The 27,458-nt window shown below is 42.9% G+C and overlaps 1 protein-coding gene across 4 annotated transcripts in view; it reads left to right on the forward strand.

Annotated features, from left to right (window-relative positions):
* Nucleotides 1–26,986, forward strand: part of AUTS2 (activator of transcription and developmental regulator AUTS2) — a 785,815-nt gene extending 758,829 nt beyond the window's left edge. For 2 of the 4 annotated variants that reach the window (XM_086475189.1, XM_086475190.1), the window contains exons 7-19: nt 797–1,274; nt 2,855–3,108; nt 4,066–4,307; nt 4,755–4,799; nt 8,789–8,884; nt 10,202–10,273; nt 12,028–12,057; nt 13,611–13,682; nt 17,543–17,684; nt 18,212–18,289; nt 19,596–19,679; nt 20,582–20,804; nt 25,747–26,986. In XM_086475189.1, coding sequence (XP_086331315.1) covers nt 797–1,274; nt 2,855–3,108; nt 4,066–4,307; nt 4,755–4,799; nt 8,789–8,884; nt 10,202–10,273; nt 12,028–12,057; nt 13,611–13,682; nt 17,543–17,684; nt 18,212–18,289; nt 19,596–19,679; nt 20,582–20,804; nt 25,747–26,986 — 3,056 coding nt within the window. The remainder of the gene's footprint in view (nt 1–796; nt 1,275–2,854; nt 3,109–4,065; nt 4,308–4,754; nt 4,800–8,788; nt 8,885–10,201; nt 10,274–12,027; nt 12,058–13,610; nt 13,683–17,542; nt 17,685–18,211; nt 18,290–19,595; nt 19,680–20,581; nt 20,805–25,746) is intronic. The other 2 variants (XM_086475191.1, XM_086475192.1) reach the window with 2 other exon arrangements.
* Nucleotides 26,987–27,458: the final 472 nt, after the last annotated feature.

Raw genomic sequence — 27,458 nt, forward strand, 5'->3', positions numbered from 1 at the left:
AGTCCAGGCAGTAGAGGTGTTGTAGGAAACGTGTAATAGTGGTTGGGGATAAAGGGATGTGCCTGGGAAACGAGCAGCTCTCCAAGCAGAGAACGCAGTGGAGCCCGGCTTCCTGCGGGCTCTACCCCTCGCACTGCGGCAAGTTGTGCTGACGTGATTCCGTAGATAATTTCAGTGGGTTTTATGTGACCGCTTAGGGACTGATTTTGCCAAATACGCCTATAGGTGATACTACCTACAGTCACAAAGTTACCAGCACTGTTTTATGGCCCCAGGTCCTGGAGTAACGTGATTATTGTGCAAATGTAATTCTAGCATGGTTGCACAGGAAAGTTGGGAAATGAATCCCTAGGAGCCAAGACCCGGGAGGCAAGTGCGGAGGACCCGATGTGGGTTGTGCTCCAGAGACAGAAAGAAGCAAAGCACAACCCCTCCTGGTATTTTCCCTAAGGCAGAGGTGGGGAATTTTGGGGAGGTCTGACTCAAGAGTTTTAGAGCACTTGAACCTCTGCACTCAGCTCAACTTCTGTGTGCTTTCTTTTTTGTACATTATTGAAGACAACCAGAAACTTTCTTCTTATGATAAAACAGGAGAAGTAGTACTAGGAGAAGGACTTGAGGGTTAGGGATGCTGCTGGAAATGACTTTGGATTTGATTCAGTTTCACGTTGGCACAGTCCTTGGTGAAAACAAAACGTAGCTGCCTGGAGCACGACTCTGGCGCAGCAGTTAGTTTGATTTTGCCCATTTTATCACACACTTAAAACTGTTTCATCTCTTTCTTTTGTTGTTGCAGATAAAGAGTTAGGAGTCAGTACGCTAGCGGAAAATGACGACCCTGGTGCTAGGGGCCCAGCTGTCCCGAAAATATCAGGATTAGAAAGGAGTCAAGAGAAGAGCCAGGAGAGCAGTAAAGACCCAATACTTGAGCCTGTGGTGCCTAAAGACCCTTGTCCTCAGGTGACGAAGCCTTTGGCCCAGCCCCAGTCGGAGCCGCAGCCTGAGGCGCCCTGCCCCAGCCCTGCGCTCGCCCCGCGCCCGGAGGCTCCTGCCCAGCCGCCCCCGCCGCCAGCCCCGCAGCTGCCGCCAGCCCCAGAAGAAGCCGCCCGCCCGCCGGCGCCGCAGCCGCCCGTCCAGCACCCGCCTCGGCCGCAGTCGCCAGTGCAGCCGGCCCACCCAGCCCTCCCTCCGGTGCAGCCCCATCCAGCCGCTCAGAGCCTCTCGCAGCCACTCTCTGCCTATAACAGCAGCAGTTTGAGCCTCAACAGCTTAAGGTAGGCGAGCAGACGCGTGCGCGCTGAAGCCCCCTGTCTTTGCAGGCCCGGTGCCTGGTGGAGATGCTTTACCATCCCTGGGGGAAGTGGCAATGAATTAGCTAAAGGAGAGAAGTAACAGCACATCCCGTCCCGTCACTGGGAAATAAAGGAGATTCTGTGCATTTAACGTTAATTCCTTCCCTGAAATGAGCCAGAATCACTTTATTTCTGATCCAGCGTTCCCATGAATGCTAGGTATTGGCAAGCACTTAGTTAATTCGCTTTGACTTTGCCTGACTGTTACTGTGTACTCAGTTTTTTGGAGGGATTTTATGCAATATAGACCAGGGGAAGAAAATCCTAATGCTGGCAGGTTGGCCTGTTCTCTGAAGGCTGTCGTCTTCTACCCTCCCGTCCCTGTACACCCCTTCTGCTTTCTCCGACTACTGACATGCCCTAGAGCGAGAAGTGTGGTACAGCTGCTGTTGGCCCTGCTGACAGCCGGGCACAAATGGTCTTGCATCAATGACTTTAAAGCTTATTTTTTTCCTGCACTGCTGGCACCTTGCAGTCTTTGGTGGTTTTCTCTTCACTTGGCCACAGTGAGATAAACATCACCTTTTATAGGGGGATAACAAAGATGAACAGAGAGATTAAACAACATGTTCACAGGAACCTATGATGTCTCTGTGAGTTAGGGACGTCAGGTTTCCCCTGCTCTGAGCTGTCACCACTAGGTCATCTTTCCCCAAATCTGACCTCCCAGCGGGCAGATGGTGTCCTTCAATACCTGGTGAACCAGTGTTATGGTTGCTTCATGGTTTGACTAAAGTCTGGGAGGTGTTTAAGACTTCAGTTTGTTTGTAACCAAGTTCGTATTGCTTGTTTTTTAAAAGTCACTGCAATAGAAGCGTGTTGTTACTTGAAATAATGACTAGTAGAATTAAGCACTACATGAAGAAATTTTAAATATCTCCTCCTCATCAGTAGGAGATGAAACCTGAAAAATTGCAACCAATGTAATCACAAATACTTATTTTGCTATTGTGGGGGTAGAGAGAGGCGTTAACTGTACAATAAGCATATATCCATTGTTGCCTTCTCAACATTTTCTGCAGCCTTTCATCTTACTAAGTCATAGCAAAAAAAAATTAAACTTCTATTAATGCAGTGATCACTGATTTTGAGCTTCATTTGCCTGAAAACATGAATCAGAAGCAGTCATGTAGAAAGGACCTGATAATTAAGTAATGAATGCACAGGGCTGATTACTCCTTTGTGTGTCATTCTTGTGTTGTTGGAGGACAGAATGTTAAGCTCTTATGGGGGGAGAGAGAGAGAATCTATCTTGGGTTTTGGTGTGGAGGGACCACAGGAAGTAAAAGATACTAGAAAAGGTACAGCAGGTGGTAGGAGAAAGGAGTATCACAGTGGTATTGATATAAAAGTAGAATAGTAACTTGCATTTGTAATATATAACTTACTTTCGTAATGTGTTTAACATGAGCCATGCATAGCTTGGTGGGGTTGTGTATGTGTATGTTTGGAGCTTTTCTCTCTTCCATGCAACGCTTAATTGCTTTTCTTTTCATTAACAGCAGCAGCAGAAGCAGCACTCCTGCCAAGACTCAGGCCCCTCCTCCACACATATCTCACCATCCCTCAGCCTCACCATTCCCCCTCTCTTTACCCAGCCACAGCCCGCTGCATACCTTCACGCCCACCCTCCAGCCCCCCGCACACCCACATCACCCCAATATGTTTGCCCCTCCTACGGCTTTGCCTCCTCCACCTCCATTGACGTCAGGGACACTGCAGGTTCCAGGACACCCAGCTGGTAGTACTTACTCAGGTAAGAGACAGACGGGTCACGGCCCGAGCATGTCTAGTGCAGCGTAGGAGTCCGATTATCTCCAGTTTTAGTCAGAATAATTCTTTTTGGTCCATTGGATGAGGGCTGTTTGGTTGGGTAGAGGCTGTACTCGTTGCTGAATGATTTGGAGTGATACCAAAGCTAAAAACCACCTAGACATACCCAGTGACTTTTTGTCTGCCCTGGGAATGACGCTTTTGGAAGGCTATGCTTCTTCCATGTCTATTTTTTTCTCTGCATGGTGAAGGCACACTGGAGTTCACAATGTGCCCACACACAACCTGTGACCCCTTAGCAAACGTCTTTGCTGCAGCGGTGGTCTGTGCTCAGCATCGCTTTCCTGGCTGGAGGGAAGGGCTCCAGTGGCTGCGCACACAGCGGTCCCGAGCTCGTGTCCATGCAAGTTTTTAGCAGGGAGGGTGCAAGACGTAGAGGTTTGTATCAGTGGAGAAAGTGGTGCTCTTGTAGACTGACTGTGGGGAGTCGTAAAGTGTCTGTTCCTCCCAAGTCACTGAGAGGGAACTAGGGGAAGAAAATGGAGGATTATCAGCATTTGAGTAACTTGGGTTTGTGTCCCCGCAGCAGGGTGCTCATGTCAGCAGCAGCCCCTGGATGTCGACTTCACTCCAGCTTACCTGTACCGCCTTAGCTATTTAGGAGTATGTCCATATAGATTTAGAGAGACCCCTCAGGTTATGCTTGGAGGAATTCTGTAGTGAGGACAGGCTTGCTGAGAGAGGGGAAATGGAGACTTTCTTCTGTCTCTTAGGCCTTTGGGGAAGATCTGAGGGAGTTTTCTTCCCTGTACAGTGTCATGATTTACCACCAGGAAGTTTTAAATACAGCGTTGCTACCACAGCCAGCAAAAAGTAAGTGGCACAAGGTCTGGAAAAGTCCCTGAGCTCATGGGGGATTGTTTTGCTGTTTGTATTTCAGAACAAGATCTTCTCCGTCAGGAACTAAACACGCGATTTTTGGCCTCGCAAAGCGCAGATCGCGGTGCCTCCCTGGGCCCGCCGCCGTACCTGAGGACCGAGTTCCACCAGCACCAGCACCAACACCAGCACACACACCAACACACACACCAGCACACCTTCACGCCTTTCCCTCACGCCATCCCACCCACTGCCATCATGCCAACGCCAGCACCGCCCATGGTGCGTACCCCAGGCAGAAATGTGAGGATAAGTAGAGCACAACTCTATTCTTTATTACAAAAATTTAAGAATTTGCCAGGTTGCAGGGAAGGAGTATTCTGTTGCCCAGGTGTGGTTGGGTAGGAGAGGAAGGACTGTCCCTTCCTCGCAGTTGTCACATGTGCAGTAGGTTCAGGTGGCAGCGCAGGGGCTGAGGGACGAGGCTGCTGGCTGAAGGCACTCATAACTGGGACTTCCCAGTGCTTGGAGTGGTGCCCTCTGGTGCCTCCTCCTTTTTGCTGTCTCGTAAAGACCTTGTTTTACCTTGAAGAAAGAAAAATCCCAAACAGTTTCATTGGAAACGAATTTTCTGCATATTTTTCCTTCTCTGTTGGTAGCCAAATAATAGAGAAGTAGTCTTCTATTTTACCAACAGAGCTAAAGCAAGGAAATAAAAAGTAACTAGTTTGTGCTTTGATCCCTTTGCAGTTTGACAAATACCCTACAAAAGTTGACCCCTTCTACCGTCACAGTGTGAGTTTTATTACTCTCTTTAAAACTGACTTAACTGCTTTTCTGTGGTGGGTTGGGATCACCACTCAATCAATGGCACAATGTCGAATCTCTCCCTAATCATCACTCCAGGATTTACCATTATCGTTCTTGGTTGCTTTGGCTTTTGAAGGCTTGCGTTCGTGGTGCTTGTTTCTGGTAAAGATGCAGTATCAGCTTTTCCAATCAAAAGATCTCTTGCTCGTACACCATTTGAAGACAGGTTTGATGTGAAAAGATGAGGCAGAAGAGCTGACTGTTACATGAAGAGGAGAGCAGTAATTTCATCACTGTGTTTCAGTTGTGCCACAAACCCGTAGACTGATATTGCTAAGAAACTTGAAATGAAATGACAAACTATCATACAAATCCTTCAGGGATAGGTAATCTAATAGTTTTCCTAATATATCATGTTTTCTTTCATAAAATCTGAAAAGTTGTCTTGTTCTTCAGATTTCAAAGGCACATCTGATCCACTGGGCTTGTTATGTTTTGAAAGCTCTGTTAGATGACAGCAACATGAATCCAGCCATGTGTTTATCTAAGAGCTACCAAAAGTGTTATTTCTTGAGATAAACTGATTTTAATATTCCAGTTAATTGTGAAGCTTCTGCTCTTAAAGGTTTGAATCTACTGATTGGTTTGCTGCTGAAATACGGGTTGCATTTCCTTCGTCATATTGGCAGAGGCAGGTGTCCCGTTGAATATGACAAGAATTTCTAAATCCAATAGTGATATTTTGATGAGAGAAGGAGTACTGCATCAGCACTCAGAAATTTGCAAAGCACTTGGCTTTATGTGTTGGTTTTGCTTAGAAGTGGAACTGGGCAAAGAAAACTGGCTTGGATGATAGTGTGATGCTTCCTGCTGTACCAATGAAACAGCTGTTAGTTCCTGCCAAGAGCTCGTGCCTGTAGTACCTGTGGATAGTCTTACTAATTCCTGACACCTCATTCAAGTAAGTTTAACTATATGAGTGTGTTTGCAGGATCAGAGCTCTAGGAGTTCTAGGCAAACATTTAAGCCTACAATAATCACTTTACTCAAAAGGGTGATGCTGCTCAGTTGCATCATTGTTTGCAAAATTGCACTTTTATTTGCTGAGCTTTACGTAGGTTCAGAAGATACATTATCATCAATGTGGCATGTTGATTCAAGCAAGAACACGGAACTGGGAAATAGGTAAATTGATTTTAGACAAATAAAGCACAGAAGTTGACATGTAATGTAGGAAGCATTGCAGAAGTCTCCAACTGTATATGCTTTTCAAATTCAGTGACATAATCTCTTACAAACCTGGCAGTTACCTGGGTTGTAAAGGTCATGGTGTTACCCCTGTCAAAGTGCACGTTGTTCTCTGTTAGCCAGTGAGCCGTGCTATCGAACTTGGCAGAGCTCCACCGGCAGAGCTCTGGTCCATTATGCTTCCCCTGCCCTTCCTTCAGGAGAGGTTTGTCCCTGTGAAGCAGTTGCAAAGTAATCACTATTGCGTCTGTTGGATATTCAGCAAGCTAGTACAAGGTGTTCGACATGGTGGCTACTAATTACGTTGGATTAAGAGTCTTCAACTACAGCAGTGCCGTACTAGCCAGGGCGTTTCAGTCGTCTTTTCTGCTGCGACTACAGATTATCCAGGTAGCAGGGGAACTGCCCGCGTCAGTTCCCTGAGCAGCGGCGGTATCAAAAGGCGTACTTCTGCTGACCTAAGTGCCGACCCAACAGGGCCTTCCCTGTGGTAGAAGCACCGTGAAACTGTGGCCCTTCCGTAGACCTTTTCCTAGTGGCCAGATCCGCACCAAGAATTCAGATACCTTAAAAAAAGCTGGCGGTGTTTTTAAAGCCTGTAAGTGAACTCTGCAGGAGAACAAGGTGTCTGCTGGAGAGTTAAATTCCATCTATGGAGTGGAGAGCACAGCTCGCACAGAAGCTCATGGAGAGATTTAAAACAGTTTTCTTTCTTGGCCTCTCTGATGTTACAGTCGGGAGGAGGGAGGGTGGTGCTTGCTGCAGCACAGTGAGGCACTACTGGTACCTGCGGTTCACACCTGGCCCCAGATAAGCTACTACGTTGTTCCCTGAAGAAAGCTAGATGGGGAAAACGTGGCTCAAAAGAGAGGGAGAAAAAGAAAACACTGACTATGAAGGATGTATTTTGAAGGCTGCAGGAATTTAACTGATACAAAGACATCCTGGAGATACAATATTTATATTTTATTAATAATCCTTACCTTGAGGAAAGGTCACGTGTAATTAACTTATCAGTTGTTACAAAACTCTTAAGGAAAGCATTCCTTGTTATTAGTCATAGCCAATAGAATATTAAGTATTACATCTCTTTCCATCGTTTGGAATTAGTCCATTACACACAGAATTAAATGCAGAAGACACTGGAGGATTTAAAACACATTTTACTCATTAAAAGTTATTGTAAATGCGGACATGTGTCTCTTAATGATTTCTCAAACGCCTACAGTTTAGTATCAGCTAATCGAAAAATGCTTTCTGCATCACCGAATGGAGCAGGTCCAAATTAAATAGAATTAAACCCAACAATAGAAACATGGTATGAAAGGAGACTTGATACCATGCTTTCAAACCAAGAAAATCTTTTGATACCTCTACAATACTGAAATATTTTCTCAGCTTTCAGTAAGTATGATATGGATAAATGACCTTGCAAGATAAGCTAGTGGAAGGAAGGACGAGTAAGAAAAGCACATACATATGCCCGGCATACACAAATTCATCAAAACTTTGCAATACTGATTTACTTTGGTGTGATTTTCTCAGTGTTTGCCCACTCCACATGTCCAGTCTTTTACTTTGCCCAGTCCTGCTTCTGTTCAATTGGCCATTAACTCATTTATTTTGATCTTAAAAGTAGCAGTAGATAGATTTTTGATCAGCTGTGTTCAGAGGTGACTTTGTATCGGCCAGATAACCCCGTAGGTGTTTGGGTGGCAATACCAGTGGAGATAGCAGCCATCCCGTGCTAGATCCCGAGATTTCAGAGTGAGAATGTGTTTGGAGTGTGATTCTTTGAACCAGAAAGCAATTTTGTGTGTAATCTCAGCATTTCCTGTGGAATTGGGCAAGTTAACTGTGTTACAGCATGAGTAAAAGATTCACAGCCGGACCACAGAGACAAGATGAGATTTGGATGTTACGGTTCACTTGCTTCCTTCCCACGTGTTTGTCTGTGTTAGTACAGAACCACCGCCTTTTTTTTTTTCTTTTTTTTTTTGCTAAATTCCCTTAGAACAGATACATCGGGATCAGTGAGGGCGGTGGAGACATGCACTTTTTTATGCTTAGTAGTCTGTCTTTATAAAAGCAGCACCCTAAATTTTTTGGGCAGGTTCTGCCTCAGCATTTTGTTTAAATAATATTTTTTAACAAATAGATTGTCTCTGTGCTAGTATTAGATGCATCAGGATATCCTCTCAGACAGGCTAATGAAGTAAGAATTGTGCATATTTTCCTCATTTCCTACAGATACTATTAAAATCCTACTGTACTAGTGGGGTTGTGATGATACAGTGTCCTAGAATTCGTAAGGGTTTGTTTCCACTTAAACAGTAGTTTTCTGAGTCTTATTTGGCTCAACATACTCTGCCTTGTCTCTTGAAATGGTTTGCAGACTGAACCCATTGAAAACTTCCATCCAATTTAAAAATTAATAGTTGGGGAAAAAAAAGTCTCTCGTACGCTATGGTGGCCTAATCCAGGGGACAGGTTGCTGCTTTATGATTTTGGAACTGCTTTTAAGCTCTGAGCGTCATGACATTTGTGAACATTTCATGGACTGCTTTAACTAACATCGTTGCGACAAGATCACTTCCTCAGTGCTTCTCAGTTTCTCCATGTGCCATTTCCCCAGTTTGATGCAGGAATGCTTTCTGTCTTGTTCAGCCTCCTGACGTCATCTTGACATGCACTCGTATTTATGTTCTTCTGTCTTTCGGTTACAGCTGTTTCACTCCTATCCTCCAGCTGTATCAGGTATTCCTCCCATGATTCCTCCAACCGGCCCCTTTGGCTCGCTGCAAGGAGCATTTCAACCCAAGGTAAGAGGCGCTCGGATGCCCTGGTGCTGTGAGCCACGTTAGCTCTGGGGTTAGCGTGTGGTTTGGGTTCTGGAGCACTTGAGATCTGAGTTAAGCCGGATTCCATGGAGGACAATTGGCTTTTTCCAAATTCACTACAAAGAGAAGTTATTTCTCGTTAGGTTCAGATACATCTACATACTTTTTAAAAAAAAAATATATAGAATGCCATAGTTAACTTTAGAAGCGATGTATTTAGTTCTTGGGTAGTATGCATTGATGTAAGGTCATGTCATAATCAAAAATGTAAGAAATCATGATCCTTACTGTTTACTCAGTTCCATAATTACCTCACAGCTCCACCACTGTGCAATACACTGATTTGGTTCTCCTCTCGTAGGTGATAGCTAGGATAGATAAATGTGGTGAGTTTGAGGGGTTTTGTCTTTTGTTTCCATGAAGTCACCCTTGATTTATAAGTGGGAGGAAATCATATTCTGTAGTCTGTAGTCTTTGCAGCTAAAGACTGAAATCAGGGCTGAAATTTCTGCAGAGACGACACCTTTCTTAAATTGGCCCATCCACTGTAATGACTGAATATGTAAATTGCAGTTCATTAGTGGAATTCTTCATATGTGTGGTAATCAGACTGTTAACAGCTCTGTTATTTAATTGTTAGTTGTACTGTAGCTTATTTCTTTTTTCTGCATCTTAACGTAGGAAGGAGCTCTGCCTAAATGTAGGGGTTTTGTTTGTTGGTTTGGTTTTTTTCCACAGAGCTGCGTTTTGTTATATTAGCTGAATACTTACATTCAAATCATGGGAAAAGCTTTAATTTTTTTCAACTGGATGATGCTTTTTCCTGATACCCATATGGTAACAGTTCATTGTGGATGGAGTTCAGATCCTTGTACAGTGACTGAAGAGATTACTGATGCTTTGTGTGCCGACAGCAGTTTTAGCCAGTTCCAGTGCATTATTGATAAGCAGCAGAGCCCAAGCTTCGTCCTCCAAATACTACTTGAGATGCCGTATCATAAGTACGTTGCTAATCAGGTTTTTGATAGTGGAAACATTTTCCAGAGTAAACAGTCCCTGTTCCCTCATGTGTATTGTGTTAAAGTAATGGGAAGTTTGTGGACAATGAAAGTTTGAAAATTGAGATGATAATACATGTATTATTGAGTCAATTATAGTGGTTATCCTTTCCTCTTTAAAAAGTTTATCTTCATTGCGTAGGCAATGTGAATCGTAAAGAAGTACTGGTTTTCACTTTCTGTGGCTTTTATGCATTGTTTAATTACTCATTAATGCTGTCTTTCCTTGTGGTATTTCTAGACTTCCAACCCTATTGATGTTGCAGCCAGACCTGGGACTGTGCCACATACCCTTCTACAGAAAGATCCACGGGTCTGTAGAAAATGTTGTCTGTTTCTCAAGTAAAGCTGTTCCTCCTGAAAACCTCAAATGCTAGAGCTACCATCTTCCATGTGTCCAAATTGACATCCTAGAAGTAAAGCTTGGTCTGAGCTGTTTAAGTCAATGGGAACTAGAGAAATTGTGTGGGAACAATTTAAATCCTGATCCTTACTGTGGTTCATCGTCAGCAAGAGCAAACAGATGCTAAGCAACGGAAGAGCTCTTTCCTTGCTGTGGGCACCCGCACAAGCCCGGGGTAAAGGCAATAAAAGTCCAATTCAACGGAGAAATGTACAAACCTCTTCAAGATTTATGTTCAAACTCTGTAATTGTTTTTAATGTGGGTAATGACAGTTATTCCCTTGGTTACTGTATCATTGATTGCACCAGTGAAATACGGATGCACTTTATTGATCACTTGGCGCCTCTGGATTTTTGAGTTCTAGCGTATGTGAACAGCATTTATTGTCTCAGCACTTTGTCTCAGCCTGTCTCTGTTCTGTGCGAATGCCCAGGGGTTGTTTGCATGTTTGAATTAATGGACGTTGTTTGCAGTGAAGAGCATCATGCAGTCATGTGTTTAGCAGAACTCCCTGACAAAAGCAATGGGAAGCTTTCCTTAAAAATCCATGCTATGCTACAGCTAAAATTTTAATTACAGCAGAGCTGTTCTCTTTGGGTTATGCTGAGTTCCAGTACTTTGGTTTGCTCTGAATTGGTGCTGTAGTTGAGCTGCATACCAAAAGGAACCGTGGTTTTTCATTCCTGTTTATTCCATCTAATTGAAAAGATAACTAGAGCCTGCCATCATTAAGCCATTTAGCTTTATGCTCCCTTTCAACTTGTAGTGTAGTTTTGATTATTTCGGGATGATGTATTGTGCCATCACTGCATCTGCAAGGTACCTCTTACACCTATAAATCTCCTTTAGTATTGCATTTCAAAAAAGAAAATCCAAAACAAATTAGAAGTACCCAATAAATGGAATTTCTTTTCCGGCATTAACTGATGAAATGTGAGCAAAAAAGGAGAATAAGAAAATAATCTACCCAATAAAAACCAGGCCACACAAAAAAAAAAAAAAAAAAAAAAAAGGAAAAATTTGGGGTTTGTACACCCCTTGTTTACCAACATCTGTCGCAGTGTGAAAAATATTTAAGGCAGAGCCCATTTGTGACGGAGAGCACATCAGGCAAGCAGTCAGTCAGTAATGGCTGTTTGAATGTACAAGTCAGGGGCCTAATGCCGCAGCCGCTCAGCAGACACAGTCACTGGTTTGCAGGGGCACATCTGAAACACCATTCCAGCCCGTTCCAACCCAGTTCGTGGGATCAAGCCTGTGGCGAGGGGGCCCTGTCCGCTATCCAGGCTTGTCGTGAGCTGAACAGCTTTGAAAGATGAGAACAGAAGTTTGCCCAAAGGATAGAGCTGTGTTTTTCTTCAGCGTAGTTAACCAGCCATTTTTGTAGCATTAAATCAACAAATTAATGATGATGCCAGAGGACAGAGCGCTCTGTGTGAGGCTTGTTTAGTTGCTTGTCAACACTTAGGTACAACAGCCATGGGGGGAGGGAGACCAGCTCAAATATGGAGGCTCAGGACTAATTACTATCTGAAAGGGCTTCATTTGAAAGTAAAATTATAACATTTTAATTTCATCTCTTAATGAAGCAATACAAATTTGTTAATTAGAGCAATTGTTTGAGTGACAGGCATGTAACCAAGCTGTCATTTCTTTTTCACAGTTGACAGATCCGTTCAGGCCCATGTTGAGGGTAAGAAATCTTCTTGTGATACAGTTTGTCAAGCTTGTCTCGGTCCCCACCGCGGCAGGGCAGCACGCTGGTTATAAAGCGGGGCCGTGTTTCGTCCGGGGGCTTTTGCACCGTGTTTGCTGCGCAGCACGGTCAGTCCTTCCTGGCCTGCGTCTGGTGGTCACTCAAGGAAGATACGCAGTTTCAAAGCTGGAAGTTTTCTTTTGTTCTTGTGCAACTCCCTAGCATGGATACTAAGGGTTAAGTACTGGTGATCCTTCTAGCAGGCTGGCTTACAAGGCTTCCTGAGCCACATCCTTCAGACCTACCCTGGCTGTGATCCCCTGTCATTTCACTGCAGACTGAAGGACTTTTCTTTTTATTATTTACTGTGTGTTTTCAGTGTCAATCAGTAGGGTACTTCCTACCCAAGTATCTTAACTGTCAAGTAGACAGACAATCCATTTTGAACACAAAATATTTTAGGAATAAGGATCAAAAGATCCAGTCTTTTCCGTGACCCAAAAGGGGATTTTTTTGCTAATTTTTTCAGTGTGCTCAAGAAGGTCTAGATTTTGATCAAACCAATGAAGTGGACTTATTAAACCACCAGCACAGCCAGTTGCTGTGAATAAGCAAAAAGATTGAGTTTAGGGGAGTATGTGTGCGAGATTTGTGGTTTTAATTGTTGATTGATCTACACCTAGAAATAGAAGGCAGACTGTATGCCATAGTTAGTGAAACATTTAAGTTATCAGTAGCTCGAGGAGCTTCTTGAATTCCTATGACTTTTTTTAAATCTGCAGGAATCATTAGTTGTGTGGTTAACTACAGACCCCTAAATAACAAAGCTGGATAAAGTATATCCTGAATGAGTCTTCTTCCGACAAGATTTCCGGATGTGCTGGAAATGGAATACACAATCAACAAGAAAACCCAAATAGCACTCTGGTTCTTTCCTTCCTCTCTCCTCCCCGTGACTTAAAGCGTGGTGTCAGGAAGGGTGCAAAGAGGCTTCCCAAAGAGAGTGAATTGACAGACCTCCAATTTTTTCAGTATATTTATGAGCCAAAGTTTTGGAGGTACAGACCAGCAATTACATGAGGGAGTCAGATTCATTTTGAAAACCAGAGTGCTCTTTTAAAGTGCTTCCATTTTCATCTTTTTGTGGAAAGGCTTGTCTTAGAATAGCTGCCTTTTCAGAAATGGGCTCAGTGTACAGTTGTGAAGCAGTCCAGCTATGCAGAGCCGCTGCGAACCGGAAGACAGTTTCATTGATTTCAGCAGGACAAGCTGCATTCTCAGCCAGTAGCATCAGAGGATTACAAGAGTGCGTAAAACACAAGCCTGAGTTTCTTTGCAGAGGAGGGTGACCAGGAGCATTCCTGGTTTCCCAAGAGGACAGAGAGGGAAGGCGCTGAAGGGAGACCCTTTGCTTTCAGTTGTCTTGGTGTAGGGAGTCCCCTAGACCAAAACAAACGGCTAAGAGTTGGGAAGAGTTGCTAGAACTAGAATAAAGCATCACAGGTTTTTGAAAGTTACTGATTCATGTTGTATCCCTTTGTTTTTTCCAGAAACCTGGAAAGTGGTGTGCTATGCATGTTCACATCGCCTGGCAGATATACCATCACCAACAGAAAGTCAAGGTCAGTCTTTGGGCACGCCTGAATTTGAGATGGGTTGCACAGTGCAAACCTGTGAGAGGAAGAGTCTGCCTCTCGCTGTTAGCAGGTCTATGCCATGGCTAATGCCTTGTTAAAATAACTATATGTAGCATTATAGCATCACCTTCCGTTTCATAGTGGTGGCATATCGGAATTAAAAACCTAAAAGTAGAGTCTCAAAGGAATGTCTGTGATGCCTCGGAGCAAGGACACCAGGTCTTGGGCAGTAACACCCGGTTTGTAGCTAGGAAGAGCTAAATGGGTGTGCCTGCGAGCTACAACATTGCTTTTAGTTATGGCTGAGGACACAAACACATCAAGATTAATTTTTTTTAAGACTGGAGAAGAAGCTGGGCACGTGTATCCCATTCCTCTTACTAATGTTCATGGCCAGAAGAGGGCACAGGAAGATTTCTTTTGTCCCTAAGATGCTGTATCCGATGTGGCTGCAGAGGCTCCCATCAGCCTTTTTTCACAACCCACCTCATAGCTGGAGGTTGGCACCTGTGTGTGTCAGGCAGGCCCAGCCTCTCAGCTGAAGTGGTGTTATCCAGACACTGTCTCGTTGCACCACCGGTGAAGGGGTGGAAGTGTTTCTTTGTTACATGCCTTGAGACTTCAAGGGTAAGGGCTAGGGCCAGTTTAGGCTCGCCTGAATCAAACGTCAGGGAAAAACAAGTAATTTATTCATTTAATAGTTAGGGTATTTCTTTTCTTACTTGAACTGTGTTTTCATTGCCTGTTGACTCAGTGAAGAAGGTTTCTTTCCCTTTATAATGTTTTCACTGTACTTGTCACTGAAAAATTCTGCGTTGCTCCTGAAGTTTTCCAGTAAGTCAGGAAAGGTTGGTGGTGGTCACTGTTCTTCAGGAGTCAATAGCTTGCGTTAGAAAGTAAAACTGACAAGAGTCCATAGCACTTTGCAGTCTGTGTATGCAATTGAATCGTATAAGGTGGTGCTACAAGAATAGGAAGATGTTGAACAGCTACTAAAACCCGCAGCTAATAGAGTTTAAAAATAACCCTTTTAAACAAGGTTGACAGGTTAATTTGCTGCAGCAGACATATCTCTCTTCTCTGCTTCCTTATGTTTCCCCTGCTAGTGATCTTCATTCATCTTCCTATTATCTAAAAAGACAAGATTATAGACCTAGAGAGTTATATGTCTTTTTTTTATTTTATTGAAAAGGTATTTTCTTGAAATGAAATTATTATTCCCATGCTATCTATGTCCTTTGAATCTTCCTTGATTTGATATTCAGAGAGAGGTCATACTGGTGTATTTATAACTCATAGTAAATGCCATTTTCATGCAGCCATTTCTTCTACCTAATACTTTTCTATCTTGCATGTTAAAAAACAGGAATAAAGCCCAAAAGTACAGGAAATTATGTTCCTTTTTGAGGCTGTGCATGATGATAATTTCAAGAATATTTGTGAAATGTATTTCACTATCTCAGTTCAGTCAAAAAATTAGCTGTGGTCTGTAGTCAGTAAGGCAGGTTGGTTTATGTCGCCATGGGCTGTCATACTCCCCATGAGAACGAAGCCCTCCCCTCTGCGTGCGGCCACCAAGTGTGAACCTCTGGCTGAAGGCACATACGGAACGATGTCTCCTTCCAGCCTGAGGCTGTGCAGGTGCCTTTTCTTCTGCAGAAGCTGAAGGCGCTGCCTGACCGTAGAGCAGGGAATGAAAATACACTTACTCGGAGATTTCAGGTTTGCACGCAGTGCCACCGGACTGCTGGCAAAGTGCAGAAGAGTGGGTAACTGTCTGGGCTGCTCGTAATTGCTTGCAGAGGGCAACAGCAGACCCTGAAGAAGCAGGCACGATAGGAAACGTTAAAACACAACCTTCCTGACCCCAGGAAAAATTGGATGCAGCTGTGGATGCTGTTTGCCTGCCTACACCTCTGCAGTAAGACCTGTGTGACCTGTCTGCACACCCAGGGAATTCCTCAGATGAAGCCAGGATTGCACACCGGCTCTGGGCACAAAGCAATTTTTCACTCCTCCTTAGACTGACCAGTGCGTTACAGGCTTGGATTCAAGAGAGAATTTATGCTCCGTGATTGGCTCTCTCTCTTTTAGGAAAGGTCTTACGGCCTGATCTAACATGCCGTGAAATTACTGCAGACATTTCCATTGATTTTAGTGGGCTCTGAGTTACACATTCGCTGGACTTCAAATACATTTGTAAGGATTATCAGCAAGAGGGGTGCTCTCCTGAACAGCAGCTGGGGATAAAATAAATCTGATCAGTTTCCTTTGGTACTGTTTTAAGGTAAACCAACACATTCAAAAATCTTTTAACACATCCATGATACTCCTGTTCCTCTTCAGACAGGTCATTTTTTCATTATGTAGAACAGCACCGTTCATACGGCTGCAATTAAAGGTTCAGCCAGCTTTTGCTGTTCTGAGTAATGCTTGTCAGAGGTTTATGACTTGGTTGTTAAAAAGAGGAATAAAAAGAGTTCACAGCATAAAAATCTGGCACACGGGCTTCAGCTGAGGCATTTGTATTTTCTGAACTTGTTTTAATTATTAAAGCACTACAGTGTTACTTTTTGTAAAAGACATGACCTTGACTTGGTCATCTTTTCCATTTCCCCATTCTTGCAGGCCATTATCTCAAAACATTGATACAGCCTTTTTTTGCCTTTTTTCTTTTTTTTCTTTTTTTTTGTTGTCATAGCTACATAGAAACATTATTAGTACTTGAAAAACAGCTACTAGGCATGCACGTTAACTTGGTCATAACTTTTTAATATGCATATTTATATCACTGTGATAGTCTGTACTCTGAGCTGGTACAGTATTGAATACTGATTTATAAAGCGTAACACGCTCCAGAATTACTGTTAAGATCTACTGGTTCAGTGTTACGCATTTGTAAATCCTTTCAGCTGACCTGCACAATTAATCAGCAATCTGTGTTTAGGGAGTTCTGGCAGCACAGGTGATTGGGAATTTGGTTTTCCTCTTTGTTCTATAAAATCATTGAAGTAGGACCACTAAAAGGAGTACATGGCACAAAGATGAGCCCATCCTTCATCCATTTATCATTTACAATACAATTATCTCAGCAAATTTACCTTAAAAAAGCCTGCTGATTCTAATACCACGTGAATAAAGACAGCAGCATACATTGCTCTGAATTTGCAGTGCAAGCAGTCAAAATGGGGCTTCATCGGTTCTTTAGAATATGCTTCATCTGTAATTTGATTCATTTTAGCTTGCTCAGTTGCAGTCTGAGAGGCACTGAAAGACAGTCTGCATCCAGTGTTTCTGGATTGCAGCTTCACATTTAAAATTAATGGTTCTGGTGTCCATTGACTTGTCTCTGCTGTAACTATCTGGCAAGGGATGTGTGCGGTGGGATGAGGTTCAGCTGGCAGCTGTGCCTGTTACAGTTGATGCTTTCACCCAGCTTTTAACACGCCTGCCCACCTGGGATCAGGTCCAACCTAACATTTCTCTTTGGCTTTTTTTTTATTATTTTAAGACAGACCTATTCTTACAGCTAAGCAAGTGTCCGAGGCCTCTTCAAAGATTTTTGTTTGTTCTTTAAGTCAGGTCTGTGCTGAAATGCTTTGCTGCAGAGGGATGGATGTGAGCATATGTGGGAACACTGTTGAAATTTGCAGGAAATGTGCTTTGAGAGCCTGAGATTTTCCTCTGCCTCCAGGAAGCCAGCCATGCACCTATGCTCAGGGTCCCCAAAACTAATATTCTTGTTAAAATATCGGTTGGTATGAATAAATTGCTATACCCACGTCACTCTGAAGGTGCCTTTTGCACTGAAAGAGTCTCTCCCAAATCCTGTTTTTGCATTTCAGAAACAGATGCAGTCTGATCCGCACAAGCTGGACTTTGGCCTGAAACCTGAATTTCTGAGCAGGCCGCCAGGCCCCAGCCTTTTTGGAGCCATCCACCACCCCCATGACCTGGCCCGGCCCTCGACTCTCTTCTCCACAGCCAGTGAGTACTGAGAAGTGAAATCGCCTTCTTGTGGCATGCTCGTTAAAACGTTAATCCTTGCCGTGTTAAAAGGAAATTTCCCGTGTGCTTTGGCTTATGAACTCTCTGCAAGACGTGCCAGGGGCTACTAGTCTATTTGATAAATATTTTAAAGTTATTCTATATGCTTTTAAAAAAGCCCAACCTGCTTAAATGCCACACAGGTAGTAAATGGAGGAGTATTTCTTCACACAGTGATGTCCGGTGCATCATGGAGATGATGTGTTAGAAATAAAGCTGTATTTTACGTGCTCTTTTTCCTGTACTGAAACTTTCCTCCCCAGCCCCTTAGACTCTGACTGGGAATTTCTGTTGAGAAAAGCAGCAGCTATTTGCATGGGATCCTAACCTGAGAGCCCCCACCCCAGTGTACAGCAATCTCTGCTCACGTGAGCTGCCATTTAAGAAATGACAGTCGAGCCTAGAGCACAGTGAGTCCCTTCCTGAGCTTTTGCTAGGAATTCACCCCTTTTGCTTTGTTTTGACAGGTGGGGGTCATCCAGCCGGCACCCCTTTCGGCCCACCACCTCACCACAGCAACTTTCTCAACCCAGCTGCTCACTTAGGTACGTTCTCTCTGCAAGTAACGGTGAATACAACTCAGAAGTAACACACACTGACCATTGAGACCATTGAAGGTTTCCCACGTGAAGACTCTTTGAGTGTCCTGCCTGCTTAACCTTTACAAATTGCACGTTTTAGCCATTTAATTGTAGCCACTACCCAGGTGGCAGTTCTAAACACACATGATAGTATCACTGACAGCATGTTTCGAAATACTTCTGAAAACGGTCTGGACAGTAGAGAAGCAGAGTGAGAGGGCTGGTTAGGTTTCAACATAGTCATGTTTATGGCCAGTCAAAAAAAATGCCTTAACATTAAAGCTTTGGTTCATGGAGATGTTTCTTTTCCTAACTCTGAATTAGATGTTTGCTTTTCCATTTAAGTGAGTGCAAAAGATGTCCTTAAAATCGTGTGATCTGGCCTCAAATTTGTCTGTTAGTGAGCGTTGATGGATACACACTTAAAAATGGAACCACCCAGGTTATCAAATGTTGTTATTTCCCTTCTAACTTTCTGATGTTGTAATAAGGTGGTCTGCTGCCTACAGGAGCATCCGAGATCAAGACTCTTAAGTTGGTGTTGTGTTTTGCATAGGGAAGGGTTTGGGAGGGTCACTGAATTGATACAGCAGACTCGCAATGTGGGTTTGACACTCTGCACGTAGCTGCCTGTAGAAAATGCTAGGTTTGGTCTTCTCTTTCTCTGTGCTGGTGTTTGTCAGAAGTAGTTTCATCAGAATTGTTGGACTTCTCCAACAGAAACCGAGAAGTGAACTTGCTTCATATGACTTACCTATACCCTGTATGTGTTAGCTACTATGCATTAACTAAAAAGAATTATTCCAGGATTTTTCAGTCCATACTAGTTTTTCATACAGTATTAGTAATAAATATCAAGAGAATTACAAAATGTTCAGGTCAGCATGACATATCAGTATAATAGGACATTTTATTTATATCCTGGCTGTGGTTTAGGAGACATGGCCTGAAGGTGTTCACAGCGCAGTTGCCAGAGTTAATAATAGTCTCGCTAGCCAGGGACATTTCCTGAGAAGGGTCTTGTTTTTCCTTGAAGAGAAAGTTTTTCTAGTTAGACAATCCCATGCATAGTCACTGGAGAAAAAAAAAAAAAGTTTTGTTTCTGTCCCACCCGCTCACAGTCACTGCTGGGTTGTGGGAGGATGGTGTTCAGCTGCGATGGGCACAGACTGAGCCTTCAGGCAGACGTAATGCGGCTGGATAAGACACTAACGCTTCATCGTCATTGCCGAGGTGCCAGTGAGCTTCAGCTCTTTCTGTTGGTTTGCAGAGCCCTTCAACCGACCGGCTTCCTTCAGCGGCCTCACGGCAGTGGGTAGCAACGCCTTTGGGGGACTTGGGAACCCGGCAGTTAGTGAGTAACCTCTTTGTTTATGAATTCTTGTTTGCCATGTAATTCAGGATATTGAGTGATGGTGACTGTTTGATGTCTTTTTTACCAGTTGCTTAGACCACATACCACTAAGAGATGGGAATTTGAAAAGCGACCTTTTTCTTCTAAATAACGGCATTTTTTAGTCATCAGTAAATTACTTCCTATTAGTTACTTATTATTTGGGTTCAACATAGTGCTAAATGTCACCATTACATTGTTCAGTTAAAAAAAAGAATATAGAACCTATCAGTCTAAGGAGTTTGTGAAACTTCTTACAGTTTTGTTGCATGTTCAAAAATAGCTAATGTGTGCAGCATCCCTAGCTGTGGATGGGGACATTTTTTTTTTCCTTTCTCACCAGTAATCCGGGATGTGTGCCTGAAAAAGATCACTAACTTGCATTTATTTGTCCAGGATCATCAACATTTCTCTAGATTTGGCCAGTCACAAAAGATCATCCTTTTAAAAACCACTCTCTTTCTCCATACTTCAAATCTGGCATGATTTTGGTCACATACTATTTTGCTTTGGTTCAGGATCAAATGCTACAAGTTCCATTATTTATAGTCCGTATAATGGTCATTTCCTGATGTCTCCAAAATATTTGGAATGAGGATCATTGTCACTTTTATCTTACTACGTCATCCCTTGTCAATTTTATCCACAGCATTTCCCTTTCCACTTAAAACAGCTGTCAGATGCCTGCCCATTTTTAGGAATGAGACCCTCTAATGAATCTCTGTTAATTTCCTTTCCTTTTCCAGCTCCCAATAATATGTATTCATTTTAACTCTGAGTGCTGTAAAAGTTTTTTTGGTAAGTACCTTCACTAGAGCATACCTTTTTCTTAAACCTTTTTGTTTTCCACTTCACCATTTCAGCACCCAACTCAATGTTCGGCCACAAGGATGGCCCCAGTATGCAGAGCTTTAGCAACCCTCACGAGCCCTGGAACCGACTGCACCGAACTCCTCCTTCGTTCCCGACCCCTCCGCCCTGGCTGAAGCCAGGAGAGCTGGAGCGCAGTTCATCTGCTGCAGCTCATGACAGAGATAGAGATGTAGATAAACGAGACTCATCTGTTAGTAAAGATGACAAAGAAAGGTACGAAAGAACACTTCCAAGAATTGTCTAGTTCAAAGCTTGGGGCTCTGTTCCGCTTTTAACCCTTCCCAGCCTGGCACATTGTTAAACCAGAGCTTCAGCAGAGGGACACCTGGAGAGCTGACACCATTGCTGCCTACGATGCGAGGCGCTACGGAAGGTACAGGTTTCTGCCTCAGGTGTTTCTTACTGCATCTGTTTCTCTTCTCACTTGCACCGCACTTCATCAGAAGGAGCTCTGCTGGAGCAGAGTTCAGGCAGTGTCACGTGAGAACAGAATCAGACCCACACGCTCTGTTACCTGGTGGGTCACATTGTCATAGGTCTTTTGAAGACTGAATGTGTAAATAGGTGCCTGACAGGATGAAAAAAAGGTTTACAAAGTCCGTCAGACACATATCTGCACATCCAAATACTTAAATAACTTTGTAAATTGGACCTTGTCTACAAAATAAACAACACTGCCTCCCTCTTCAACAATGGACTGACCAGAGGGACCACTGAAAAAGTTGTAAAATGCACTGGGTATGTCATGTCCCGATACCGCAGTAAGTGTCAGTGCATGCAGTTTGTTAAATGAACCTTAATTCCCTTCAAAAATCCACACACGCATGCACTGCTGTTACACTCTTTCAAGCACAGTTTTTATTCAGTGTTTTACATGGACTTGCACGCTAACATGTCCAGGCTGGGAAGGGTTAATGGAAAGTAAAACCTGGTCATATTTTTTTTGTCAGGACTGTTCCCGTTATACAGTTAACTCAGTAACAATTCCTCTTAACATTTAAGTACCAAATTACAAGAATTTGCCATTCAGCAAGTGTCATGCCTTCCTTGAAAAATGTAGAGAGGCTGATTTCAGCTTTTTCAGTTGTGGCTTAATGGCTTTCCTGTTAAGTTTGCACATTACTTTACTACATAATGGCTATTTGTTTCTAATTTTTTAACATAAAAGAATATTTAGGAGATGTGCTTTTCTGACTTCTCTGTCACTAACCCAAATATACGCATTAGTAGCCTTTTCTCAAAGAAGTTATGCTAACACATTAGATATTCTAAAAATACATTTAAGAGCTTTTCTATGTTGTTGTAAAATGTGAAGAGCAAGTCAAACTACAGATTTTTTCACCTACATTTTCCATTTGGAATATTTTCTGTTTGGTAGCATAGCTTCATTATTTTCATGTCTGGTGTTAATGCTTCAAAATAAATTGCTTGTTACAAATTGGGGATTCTGTCCTGCAAAATGCTTAAGCATGTGAGTAACTGTACTGGCTTGAATGGCAAAGCATTTTAGTTACTAATGATATGGGTAGTCTTTAGAATTATGTGATTATTGCAGTTGCTGTTTTGTCATTTTCTTATGAAGTGTTCCTGCTGAAGAAAATCCCTTTCCGAAATACATTCCTTGCAAGCTGCTTTGGCATTGCCTGAACTCCATATCATAGCTCAGAACATATTTATTTTCAATAATTTGAGAGCTTAAAAGTAAGCATCATTCATACTTCATACTTCTGCACAATTATGGTTACCAGTTCCGTACAATGATGTTTTCACCGATCTAGTGTTGCTGTGCATCCATCTGTGTGGTTTCGAAGAGTTCTACTTTGCAGCATGCTCACACTGTTGCCTGTATAAGAAGATGCTGAGAATCCCTTCCTGGAGACGTGCTCCCTATGTAGATAATGTCTGGAGTAGTTTGTGAGCCTCTCACACCTATTCTTTTATCTTTAGTGGCACCCAGCGGGGTGAGGATGTAGCTGTACTTTCTAGTTGAGGTCCCAATTTCTGTTACTCATTTTAAGCTAATTTGCCCAAACAGGAAGAACTGGGAATCACACTTGGAGGTATGACCAAAATCATCCTGTCATCAAGGGTCTAACTTTATCAGTCCCCAAATGGGCTGTCTAGCCAAAAGCATTCATCTAGATTTCTTCTGTTATCAGTGGAAAGGTACCTCACAGGTACCTCTTAACTTGGCTCTTCCCCATCTAAGATCGGAGTTAGAGTCGGGTGCAGTGAATCCCTGGTCACTGTCCTTGGATAAGCTGTATGGCCAGTGTACCACAGCCTGCCCCCAGCTAGACTGAGATAAGGTAAACCCTCAAGATAGATTAGGTAATATGAAGCTACAGTCTGTGAACCTGTCCTAGGTGCAGAGCTGGCTGGGGAGTTGCAGTGTCCTGATGCAGTCCTCACTTCCTTCTGGAACTTTATTTGCAGTTGTGGAGGGTTTTTTTTTGTTTTAAGGACTCTCTTACTCCGGCCAGCATTAGGAAAAAAATCAGTAAAAGTAGCTATTGTGAGAAATAGGATTTGTTCCTTGTCAGTGGTATGTTGTTTAAAAGATGTCATTGAGCAATTCTGTCCTAATAATGACATTTAAGTGTATGTAATCCTAGAGCATAAAAAACCAACCCCAAACGAGAATCTATTGATCTTTTTGTCAATGTAAATGAGGCAAAGCACTCAGAAGATACTCGGTATCTTTCAGTGTAGCATACAGCCTCAAAACACACCTTGCTTAGTAGTAAGTTCATTTGAGAACGTGATCTTAAGATTCTTCTTTGTGGAGACAGAGGCTTAGACCTGTTCCCATATTATTAAACTTAGGAGCACTTGACAAATCTGAGGATAAAAAATGAGTCCCTCTCTGACCACTGAACTACGTGTAGTTCATTGAAGTGAGCTATATAATCAATAGCCTCTTGAGATAATACCATCCCTGTAATGAAGTAGGATGAAATTGGCAAAAGAATACGTTCTCTTGGTTGCACATATATTTTTCTTCAGTTACAGAAAATGCCTGTTATTTTCTCTAAATTTTATGCATAATTTAAAATACATGAATTACATAGAAAATTGATTAAATATTAGCAAAAAGACTCAATGAACTGTGCTAGTGAAATAAAACAATTAAGGGTGCCCTCTGAACCAGCCCCATGAGCAAAATAAATGAAAGACTAGGTATTGCGGAGTCTACAAGCCAGTGCTTTCCCAACAAAGTGAAAGAATTGAATATTCATGTTGAGAACCCTTCACTGGAGTGCCTTCGCTTGGTCTTACTGTCCAAATCTGGAAGCTGTTAAATGAAATGCCTCAACTTTCAGTGGAAAGTAAGAGGAGGGCAATTAGAGCCAGGACACAATTTCCAGACTGTTTAGGGCCCAGTGCATCAAAACAGAACCTGATACGAAGGGGTTAATTGGCAGGCAGTTCTAGTATCAAATGCGCCATCTTACAAATGTTTTCTAACAGTCACATTCTGGACTCTTGGATGTCTCTCAGACATGGCCCATAAAAAGACAGTTTCAACAATTCACTCTAGGTGTAGCAAAAGATGCATCTGGTGAGATTATAATAATGTTTCCTTTTCAAAGATATTTTTTGTGCCGTTGCTGCAGTTTCACCATCCAAAAGTACCTACAGGTGGATATCCTACGCAGTTCAGCTGAGAAAAAAAGTAGATGGCAGAAATTGCATAGGTGAAGGAGCAACTGTCCACTTCAAAATCGCCCTCCAAGTTGCCCAGCAGCCAGCCAGTATTGCTCATCAGCCTGCTGTCCTCACCCGAGCCTGTTCAGGTTACACATTGCTAAGCAGAGACTGCAGCACCCAAAGAGAAACCATATAAACTGGAGCTGTTTGGGTCTTCAGAGGGCCTCACTGCTTGTCCCTCACTTTTGCCTTTGACAGCGCATTGTCCATCACTCTGCAGAATTTCCATGCTCAGCAAACAGCACGTGTCCAACACTGAATCCCTGGAGCAGTCTTTATGGAGAGACTCCAACTCTGAGATCAACTGAAATTAGTGAGAGGTTAAAATCATTGGAACTGAGGAATTAGATTTACCTCACAAATTTGATTCATTTTAAATAGGAACACTTTTTCCCTTAGTTTTGCCCATAACAACTCCTGGTCAACACTGCTTCCAGAAAATAATCGGTACAGAACCACACAGAATCACAGAATGTTAATTCACATATTTAGGTTTCTGTCCATTGCCAGACAGTAATTCTGTAATCCTTTGTGCAATATAAATAGGTTTGAAAGATGGAATGAATTCACAGCATTTTGAGACTTCCTAGCATTGGCAGGGAGATGCATTGGCCCTGTCCCTGCTCTGCTTGCTCTACCCTAGAAATAGGAAGGGGTTGGTAATCTGAAGGGCAACTGATTCCAGAGAGATGATGTTTTCAGAGCTACCCTGAATGATTGGCATATAGGGTAGACTGACCTCTGCTGAGGCAGTCAACACATAATCTATTAAAACCACTTGCACTGAGGGTCATTGCACACTTAGAGAAGTGCCAGCCTGTTCAGAGAGGTAGATGGTCACCATCACTACCGGTGTCTTGAGAGGTTTTTATTCTCAGTTTTAAGAAGTAAATTGAATTGTGAGAAGTAAATTGTAAAGCTAGAAGACTGCAGTGAATAGAGATAAGAAATTAGTAATGTACATAGGTCTAGAAATGTTTTTAAAAGTCAGTTGAACAAAATGTCATTCTTAATGTAAGAACCAGGTAAAATACTATTAACTATGTAATCTGGATGTAATGCCTCATTTTTTTTGGATGAAATTAGTATGGTTTTATTTTTCTCTCTCTTCTTTGCAAACAATTAAGGCCATTGTCTTAGCAATATGTGTACTAGAGCTAGATTCCATTGGGAGCCTTCTATGGACTTCAGTGCTCACACTCTCAATCAGATCATTCACAAAGCAGCTTCGGGGATCATCTTCCTCTGGGTCAAGATAATAAGATAGGCCTAGTTTAGAGATGGGATGTTCTTCTGGTGTTTTGGGTGTGCAAAAGGAACAGTGCATTTATTGGTGCATGTTACTAGCTTTCTGCAAAAAATGAGTGTACAGTCAGACACCCTAGATGCTTTGTTTTATTTCCAGTTTCTTGTGCCTTCATTTTTACACTTCTCTTTCTTTTAGGGAGAGCATTGAGAAAAGACACTCCAGCCATCCTTCGCCAGCACCTATCCATCCAGTGAACTCCCTCGGACATAATCGCAGCTCAAATGAGCAGATCAGAAGCCATCTGAATCCCGAGGTTCGAGAAAAAGAGAAACCCAAAGAACGAGAGAGGGATCACTCCGAATCTCGGAAGGAAATTAATGTTGAAGAGCACAAGGTGAAGGACAACTATATTTTGGAGAAAGAAGGCCTGAGCCATGAAAGCCGAGTGGTGGAAGAGTCTAAGCAAATGCCCAGGGTTCCTTCACCCTATGCTAGGCCCCCCGTTGTGGAGAGCACCAGGCCTAATAGTACTTCAAACCGTGAGGCTGAGAGGAAGAACGAGCCAGCTTATGATAATCCGAAGAAGAGCAATGAAGTCAAAGTGAAGGAGGAGCGAAAGGAAGACCATGATGTTCAACCTGAGGGACCTCAGACTCATAGGTCATCTGATCAGCCACCACCTATATCTACATCTAGCGTCCATCCGAGTCCTTTAGTGTCTATGCCCATGACTGTAGGTGTAACTGGTATACATCACATGAACAGCATCAGTGGCCTGGATAGGACTCGCATGATGACCCCTTTTATGGGAATTAGCCCAATTCCTGGTGGAGAACGTTTCCCCTATCCTTCTTTCCACTGGGATCCAATGAGAGATCCCTTAAGAGATCCATACAGAGACCTAGATATTCATCGGAGAGACCCCCTGGGCAGAGACTTTTTGCTAAGAAATGACCCCCTTCATCGTCTTTCTACGCCAAGATTATATGAAGCAGACAGGTCATTCAGGGATCGGGAGCCTCACGACTACAATCACCACCACCATCACCACCACCCTCTCTCTGTTGACCCTCGGCGTGAGCATGAGAGGGGCAACCACTTGGATGATAGGGAGCGGTTGCACATGCTCAGAGAAGACTATGAACATGCACGCCTGCACTCAGTTCACCCTGCCGCCTTGGATGGGCACCTGCCTCACCCAAGCCTAATCACACCAGGACTTCCTAGCATGCACTACCCCAGAGTCAGTCCCCCGACGGGACACCAAAATGGCATCCTCAATAAAACTCCCCCCACAGCAGCTCTCAGTGCCCCTCCACCGCTTATTTCTACTCTGGGACCTCGGCCTGGGTCTCCCAGAAGGACTACTCCTCTGTCAACAGAGATGAGAGAGAGGCCGCCTTCTCACACCCTCAAGGACATCGAAGCTCGATAAGCGGAGTGAGACTAAATAAAAACCAGAGAAAGAGGGACAGAACGTTGTAAATGAACATAATATAAAGATCTTCTTACTAGTCATTGATACAGACTGGGGATGTGACCCACTGTACAATATGTATAGACCTGAGTGCAAAGATTTTGAAACGGTTTTTTTGTATATTATATGTTGAAATTTTCCAGCTCTTTTAGCCAAGTCCATATGTTCCTCGTGTCTCCTACTCTATTTTATTTCTAGTTTAAAAATTTCAAAATTTGAACTGAAGAACAAGACATTAATCTGAATGATTTGACTAGAAACAAACCACCACCAATGCCAACCATACAAAGCTCTTTCAGACGAGAAGTGAAGACAATTGTAGATATTTATGTAAAAAGATTGCTTCATGGGTAACGGTTCATATATGCAAAAAGGGTAAGATGAAAGCTTTACTTTGTACAAATGTAAATAGATAAAATTAAGTAACATA

Source organism: Leptosomus discolor, chromosome 18, assembly GCF_034619465.1.
Source record: "Leptosomus discolor isolate bLepDis1 chromosome 18, bLepDis1.hap2, whole genome shotgun sequence".
NCBI lineage: Eukaryota > Metazoa > Chordata > Aves > Leptosomiformes > Leptosomidae > Leptosomus > Leptosomus discolor.